The 8,391-nt window shown below is 38.2% G+C and overlaps 1 protein-coding gene and 1 pseudogene across 1 annotated transcript; both read left to right on the top strand.

Moving 5' to 3' along the window:
- Nucleotides 1–3,899: 3,899 nt before the first annotated feature.
- On the top strand, nt 3,900–6,454 carry LOC148545669 (uncharacterized). Its single transcript, XM_088499083.1, has 7 exons — nt 3,900–4,102; nt 4,205–4,292; nt 4,477–4,932; nt 4,975–5,140; nt 5,352–5,477; nt 5,787–5,908; nt 6,107–6,454. The coding sequence occupies exons 1-7, from the start codon at nt 3,900–3,902 to the stop codon at nt 6,452–6,454; spliced, it is 1,509 nt and encodes a 502-aa protein (XP_088355209.1).
- Nucleotides 6,455–6,569: 115 nt separating this feature from the next.
- Nucleotides 6,570–7,469, top strand: LOC148545668 (uncharacterized; annotated as a pseudogene).
- The last annotated feature ends 922 nt before the right edge of the window (nt 7,470–8,391 follow it).

Below are 8,391 nucleotides of genomic sequence, written 5' to 3'. Positions count from 1 at the left end.
CTAATACTAATATAATGATAATATTATACTATTATCTCTCTCCTCTCATGAATCGAGTCCGGTTCGTCAAACAGAGACTATTTACGAAAATCAGAATCAAAACTGCCAACCGATATGGTTCAAAAACTAGGTTCTTCGTGACCGTGTTATCGAGCTTGCCTGGGAAAAGGTTCTAGCTTAAGGATGACATAATCATAATGAGGATTGAGATGCTTGATGATATAACAAAGGTGTTCCCTTTACTGATCTTCCGGAGAAATCCGTACTTTCAGAAAAGATCTCATGTACTCGAAAATCAGGGTTATTACATTCTCTCTTTGTTAATTATTTGTTAATTACTATTGACATTGTTTAATGTTCTGGAGTTTCATGATCACACTGCCAAGGAATAGCCATTTCATTTACATCTCACATGGTCTGACATTTACATATCTGTGTTGTGCATCATGGTAGATCCATCAACAAATAGTCGCTTACAATGTGTTTCCCGAGGCTTCTTACACATTAGTTGCATATAATCTCTGTCCGACAAGGAATCTTTTACACTATCTGGTCTACGAGTAATTACGATTTGCATGATTTACTGTATAGTTTTCTTCTATTTTGCTTCAAAAGCTAATGATTAAAAGCATCTGGAGTTGCTATAACTGCTTCCAATATGCAAAATCCTTTACGGTGCAAGCTGTGCTTTAAGAACATGTCTTCATAACCATGTAATACAAATAATCATGCAATCCTAAGCCTTCAAAACTTCCTATTATTATTTAGCTGCTTGAACCTGGGCACTGTTGAATCACAATGAATAACCAACTCGCAAACCACGCACCCGGAGTTGCCAACGACTAAAATTATCAGATGCAGCTATAACATGTCTTATCCTTGCAGATGCATAAGAATATATATCAATTAAACGCACACCCATTTGACCATACTGTCAGATTATTCACACGATTAAATTTGAATAAGCATCACATTCTTCATACACACATTCCACAATAACCTTTGCCAACTACTATTTGCTCTGTAAGCATAGAGCATAAATGCTTTAACTTGAATGCAATAACGTAAATTTAATCTGCTGTGATAGATATGTCCTTTGGGTGAGACCATCAAGATTTTTTGCATTCAAAAATCAAGGTACAGCAGTCAAACTAAACTTTTGGTTACCCGGACTCCTGTATTCATGTTCCAGTCTTCATTTTGATATCACAATTAGATAGAATGACAATCTTTTTGCTATTACAATTTGCCATTATGATCCAACTTCATCCTTTTTTTTTCATTATTTTAAGGTCATCGGTCGATTATGTCTTGGCCTCATTGTATTTTCAATTTCTTCGAGGTCACAGAATAGCAATTTGATCCTTTCCCTTTGTGAAGTGGTTTCTATTACTTTATAGTCAAAGATAAACCAAACTGCTGACGACGAGTGGGTTTTATTGTCCAAGTTTGACCTTTTCTTTGAGACAGCGCTTTCGGTCGTTCCCCATCTTGACATTCTTTGATGACTTTTAGAATTACATGTCGTTGTTCTTGGTCGGCCAAGTGCTATTGAATTTTGGCATTAACTGAACTGATTTTGCACAGCTGTCTCAAAAATCTTCCCCATGTCTGGCCTTTTTGCCAAGGTTTCTACTTTCCTTCCACTGGCTTGGTTCCAGGGACCACCATGCTAAGTTTTCACGGCAACGACGGATGAATTTGCTGAGCAATAAGAGGCGACGAGTGAATGGGTTTATGTGCCCAGCCGGGCCCGAGAATGGTTTGTTATTGGTTATCTGTGGGTGAATTCGCTCAGTGTTCACCCTCATTTTGCTCTGCTATCTTTCTTTTTGTGCATAATCCATGTCTTTCATACGATGAAACAAGTTAGCTTATGTTGGCAGTTTTGCGTTCATCTGAGGTCGTTGGTCTTCTGATTTGTTTATGTATGCCTTATTAACGTTCAACTTTGATTTAAGTTGTTGCAGATGATCCTAACATACATATATATGTGCCACCTCAGAGCACTATGGGTGTGCCGGACCAATTACCCTCCACGGTTATTGCAGTGCAAGGTTACCTTTACTTCGTTATTTGAACATGGTTCTGTTTGTAAATTCTTTCTTTGGTTCATTGACTTTCGATCGAACGTTAAGGTTTTCCCCCCCCCCCCACATGCCTGGATTACCGCTTATCTTTCTTAGTTGATGTATTCATTCTGGTTATTTAATTAGCTTTGGTGATATTTTTTTTCCTGTCTGACAACACCAAGTTAACTTCTCCCTCCGCGTCTAACACCCTATTTCCCTTGCAGGGTCGTCTCCATGCAACGTTTCTAAGATCAGGGGCAATCCAAAGTGTGCCATAACATATAGGACGTAAGTTATGGCTGAATAATATCTTCTTCTTGAACCTTTGACACAACCAATTAGGTCGCACTGCAACCTATTTTTCCATTAGTTGATTCGGTGTTGCTCATTATGAGCATGGAAGCTGTCTCCCCAATCATAACTGCAGCCACGGTTGTGCAGTGCTCTTGTAGCGGATTGTTCCACACACCAACTCCACTTCTTTTAATTGTCTCGAATTCTACTCCGACAATTGCTAACTGGTGCTGATCAAATACGCAGGCATGTTGTGCATTCCCCTTTATCCCAGCCGACAAATTCTCATTTGCCTGAGGCCAGCAGTGTCAAAGTTTAAGTCTCTGATGCATCTGCTACTGAACCAAGCCTTACTCTCATTCACTATGAGTTTTTTGTTACTTAGACCGATGCATGCACAAGTAGATCACTTAATTTCTCTTGATTTTCTTTGTCAACTAGATGTTTGCTTAACTGGGCTACCCATGCAAAGTTGTGTTTTTTGTGGTGCGAACATGTGGATGCACGAGCGCCTTGCGAAAGCTGGAGCCAATAACACTATATTATTTGGCATTTGTTCATGAGTGGGAAGGTCACACTGCCTTTGTTGCCGGTTCCGCCTACATTGTTGGTGTTGTATTTGGATGGTGTTGATGAACAAGCTATGCATTATCAGAAACATATCAGGGCCTTCAATGGTATGTTTTCCTTCACATCCATGGCTGGAAAGATTCAGTATACACTTAACAAGGGAACCGCTCCTCCGATGTTTGTTATTAGTGGCCAAAATTACCATTCCATTGGGAGTTTGATGCCACAACAGTCTAGCAAGCCAAAGTTTGCACAACTCTATTTTTATGATATGGAGAATGAAGTTCAAAATAGGATTGACGCAATTGGGTGAGTTGGTTTTATTGGTCATTCTCCCGTATTTTCTCAACCCTTTATATTTTAACTACGTATCATATGCTTTATTGGGTTGTTACCTTGATTTATCCTTTTGTCTTTATTTTTTTTGTAGCTACTCTTATCATCATAATTCCATTGATCAGACAATTGTGGCCGACCTCAACGGCATGCTTGATTCCCATAACTCTCTTGCTAAGTCTTTCCGGTATGCTAGGCAAAGGTTCGCTAGAGATTCAACCATTCCGCTACAGCTTCGTCTTATTAAGAAGAGGAATACAGATGGTAGAAGATATAATCTACCATCAGCATCTGAAGTTGCAGCTTTTATTGTAGGTGATTTTGATACAGAAAACCTTGTGAGGGATGTTATCATTCAGACACGTTCAAATCAGTTGAAACGAATTGATGTTAATCATCCTCAGTACCTTGCTCTACAGTATCCCTTGCTATTTCCATACAGATAAGATGGTTTTAGGAGCGACATTTTAATATCCGAAGAAAGATCTAAGCAAAATATACATAAGCGAGAAACCATTAGCATGAGAGAATTTTTTTTCTTTTTGACTTCAAATGAGGGCACATGAGTTGCAAGTTCTACTAAAATCAAGACGTTTGGTTCAACAGTTTTTGGTGGATAGTTACACTATGGTAGAGGCTGAAAGACTTCAATATCACAGGCACCACCAGAACAAGTTTTGCTCCCGTCAATTGCAGGGGCTTCATGAGTGCCTAATTCATGGGGAAACACAAGCTGCCAAAACTGGAAAACGAGTTATTCTACCGTCGTCCTTTGTCGGTGGTTCCCGATACATGTACAACAATTGCAAAGATGCATTTGCTATATGCAGGTATGCCGGTTATCCTAGCTATTTTATTACTATCACATGTAACCCATAGTAGAATGAGGTTAAAGAATGTGTTGCCAAATATTCATTAAAGCCAAATGACAGGCTGAATATCATATCTAGAGTGTTTAAGATCAAGTTAGGCGAATTACTAAAAGACTTAAAGAATGGGTCTATATTTGGAAAGCCAAAAGCAAGTAAGCATTCCTCATTGAGTCTCTTTCAAGTTCAGACTAGCAGATTAGTCCTTTTTATCATTTGTTATTTGTCTCCTAACATAGCGTATTCTTTTTTTCCCTTTCTTTGATTTAGTTGTCTACACAGTTGAATTCTAGAAGCGTGGACTTCCCCACTATCACATTTTGTTGTTCATTCAGCCAAACGAGAAGCCTAGATCCTCCGATGATATTGACCATCATATCTCAGTTGAGATACTTGACGAACACATGCAACCTAAGCTATACAGATTAGTCCATAAGTTCATGGTTCATGGACCTTGTGGGGTTTTAAATACGAGCAGCCCATGTATGGTTAACGGAAAGTGTTCCAAGTTCTATCCGATGGCCTTCTGTGAGAAAACAGCCATAGACAATACAGGTTTTCCAAAGTATAAATGTTCGGATAATGGCCGTAAAATGTGCAAGAAAAATGTTGACATTGATAATCGGTTCATTGTTCCCTATAATGTGACGTTGCTTGTTAAGTATGGTTGTCACATAAATGTTGAGTACACTTTCCAGACGTCAGCTATAAAGTATTTGTTTAAGTACGTGCACAAAGGTAATGACCGCGTCACAGCTTCGTTTTTCCGATCACGTGATTCAGATGATTCGGTTGTCATTGTGGATGAAATCCAAAATTACTACGATTGCTAGTATATATCTTCCTGCGAGGCATCCTGGAGGCTATTCGGGTTTGAGATTCAGTTCAAAGAGCCTAACGTCATACGCCTTCCATTCCACTTGCCGAATGAACAGAATGCTTTGTACGAAGATCATCAGCTTATTCAAAATGTAATCGAGAATGCGGTTTCAAAGGATAGTATGTTTATTGTATGGTTGAAGACTAACAAGGATTTTGATGCTGTCCGTACCCCTTGCCTACGTGGAGATGTCGTCATATTTTGTTTGGGATAAGCAGGGGCATATATGGAAGCCACAGAAGTAAGGGCATGTGATTGCTCGTCTCACACATATTCCTCACTCGCATGGAGAGGAGTAATATCTTCGTTTGTTATTGAACTATCAAAAAGGGTGCCACACATTTGCTGATATTCGTTCTATTGGTGGCTTTGTGTACAACACATTCAAAGAAGCCTATTATGCTCTCGAGCTGTTACAAGATGACAGGGAATTTATCGATGCAATTAATGAAGCCAGTTCGTGAGCTTCACCGAATTATATTAGGAGGTTGTTTGCAATGCTTTTGATGTCAAATAACATGGTCTGCCCCGACATGGTCTGGGAACAATGTTGGCAATATTGTGCAGATGACACGATGTTGGATAGGAGACATAATTTAGATGAAGTTTGCATTTTTTTGCACAATTATTTTGCTATTTCACCAAATTCACATCTAGCTATTTAAAAACTGCCCTTTTCTTTTTTCATTATATTGTTGTGTTTTATGGATTTATTCTTTAGCACTAGGGCAAAGTAGTTTGTGATGTTAACCTTTTCTATTATAGGCTTAGGTTTCGAGCATTCCGCTGATGAGATCAAGTCCACCACTCTCGCCAAAATTGAAAAATTGTTGCAGCCGAATGGTAGGACACTAAAAGAATTTACTGACATGCCGTTTCCTAATTTGGTGGATTCCATTGAACCTCCCGACACAATCTTCTTTGATGAGCTCAATTTCAATAAGACCGAGTAGGCAAGTATTTCTGTCGATTTAGTTTCCCGCTTGAATCGAGACCAGCATGTCGCGTACGACACAATATTCAATGCAGTCAGTCGTGGCATGGGTGGTTTTTTCTTTGTTTATGGATATGGTTGAACTGGGAAGACTTCTCTATGGAATGCGCTTTCCGCTTCAATAAGGTCGAAAGGTCATATCGTTATAAACGTGGCATCCAATGGCATTGCAGCGCTATTGTTGCCTAATGGGCGAACTGCTCATTCACGCTTTAAGGTTCCACTCAGTGTTAACCAAGATTCCATTTGTAATATAAGGCAAGGTACACCTCTCACACATCTTATTTCATCTGCAAAATTAATTATATGGGACGAGGCAACTATGTTAAACAAATTTTGCTTTGAAGCGCTCGACAAGTGCCTTAAGGATGTGCTTCGTTTTGATCATGAATATAATCCCGATGCTCCGTTTGGTGGAAAAGTTTTTGTTAGGAGGTGATTTCTGTCAGATATTGCCTGTGATTCCTCGTGGTTCCCGGGAGGAGATTGTTCATTCGTGTATTAATGCTTCGTACATGTGGCAATCTTGCCAGGTGTTGCAATTGACCAAAAACATGAGGCTGGGTCGTGGTCCGCAAGATATCCACAATGTACAGTTAGAGGAATTTGCTGTCTGGCTGCTTCAAATAGGTGACGGGTTATTCGGAGACAGTACTGATGGCGAATCGGTGATTAGAATACCAGACAACTTGTTATTGGATATTGAGTCTCTGGGTCTCCATGATTTGGTATTGTTTGTTTATCCTGACATTTTACTCCGTACTTCTAGCGTGGATTATTTTAAGGACAGGAGTATATTGGCACCAACACTTGATGTTGTTACTGAAGTTAATAATCATGTGATGTCTTTGATCTCTGGCAATGAAAGGGTTTACCTGAGCTCTGACACACTGCTTAACGAAGATGGTCACTTAGAATTTGAATTATACACAATGAGCACAGAGTCGTTGAATGCGATGAATTGTACTGGAATTCCTCAACACATGTTAGTTCTTAAAATTGGTGTTCCTGTCATGCTTCTTCGCAATATTGACCAATCTAATGGACTATGCAACGGTACGCGAATGCAAGTTAGGCGACTTGGTGATCATGTCATTGAGTGCGTCATATTAGCAGGTCGTAATATTGGTGAAGTTGTTTTTATTCACAGGATGAATATGGTCCCTAATAATGAAACATTACCGATTAGGTTTACCTGGAGACAGTTTTCGATTGCGCTTTGCTTTGCAATGACCATAAACAAGTCCTAGGGACAAACACTGTCAACTGTTGGCGTATATCTTCCAAGACCTGTTTTCACTCATGGTCAGCTTTATATTGCACTCTCTCGGGTCAACAGTTATTCTGGTCTGAAGATATTAGTTGTTGGTTCTAATGGCATAATCTCAAATCATACTATTAATGTTGTCTACAAAGAGGTTTTTGTCAACTTACTACATTCCATTCCACCTTGAATGGTACGTTTGTTGTCTGGCTCTTTGGTCATCTTTTCAAGGTGTTGTTTGCATTCCGTCTCCTTTAAGACTGTAGTTACTGCTTGCGAATATGCTATTGTTGAATGTTGCCACAACGAGATTCCATTATTTATGCTTAGAAGCCATTGCTTTTATGTCTCCGTGCCTGGCACAGATCTTAAAACTAGTATATCTATATATTTGGGATTGGGAATTTTGTTTTTATGGACATGGGGATTCTAAGAAAGTGAACTTCTAATTCTCTGTCAAAAGAAATTTAGCTATTACAATATGTTTCATCATAAATTATGGGCTTCAAAAAATACACAAGCCCTAAATATTGGTACAACAGAAGTCCAAGTACAATACACAGAAAAAATTAAAAAAATATTTCATATTTTGACATAACAACATTGTATATTAATAAAATAAATTTCAACTGGAATAAAAATCATTTTCATATAAAATCCATACAACCGTTGTAGGGTCATAAAGTAACCCACATTTTGCCAGGTCATCAAAAATAGTTTACACGTGTCAACAATGTGAACGAATAAAAATGCAGAAACAACGAGATTTATGATTAATTTCATTCTGTTAAGTGCAGACTAAAACTCAACTATATGAAACTATTTTAAAAGACAAAGATGCAGACATAAACAAAAAGTACTTTTTCTTTATGTATATTTTAAGGAACATTGAGATAAAGATTAAAAAAAATTTACAATGTTTCCTTAAAAGAATCTTGAAGTTAAAATGTTGAAACGAAGTGCTTTAAAATTTTCGTATTTTAGACTAAACAAGTATACCTTGTAAACATCTTTCGAACCATTATCTCTTATTTTAAAGATTTATCTTCTTTCGTGAGATTTAGCTTTACTTGTAATTTTCTAAAAAATACTGCTGAAATTTTTCTAAAATC

This window comes from Arachis ipaensis, chromosome B9, assembly GCF_059453495.1.
Source record: "Arachis ipaensis isolate K30076 ecotype BB chromosome B9, ASM5945349v1, whole genome shotgun sequence".
Lineage (NCBI taxonomy): Eukaryota > Viridiplantae > Streptophyta > Magnoliopsida > Fabales > Fabaceae > Arachis > Arachis ipaensis.
This window is presented reverse-complemented; position numbering and strand designations above follow the sequence as displayed.

Excerpts from the sequence above, each read along its gene's own strand:
- LOC148545669 (XM_088499083.1), top strand. The coding sequence starts at position 3,900 with ATGGTAGAGGCTGAAAGACTTCAATATCACAGGCACCACCAGAACAAG. Across the intron at positions 4,103-4,204 it reads GATGCATTTGCTATATGCAG|GCTGAATATCATATCTAGAG; the intron begins GTATGCCGGTTA and ends GCCAAATGACAG. Across the intron at positions 4,293-4,476 it reads CTATATTTGGAAAGCCAAAA|CCAAACGAGAAGCCTAGATC; the intron begins GCAAGTAAGCAT and ends TTGTTCATTCAG.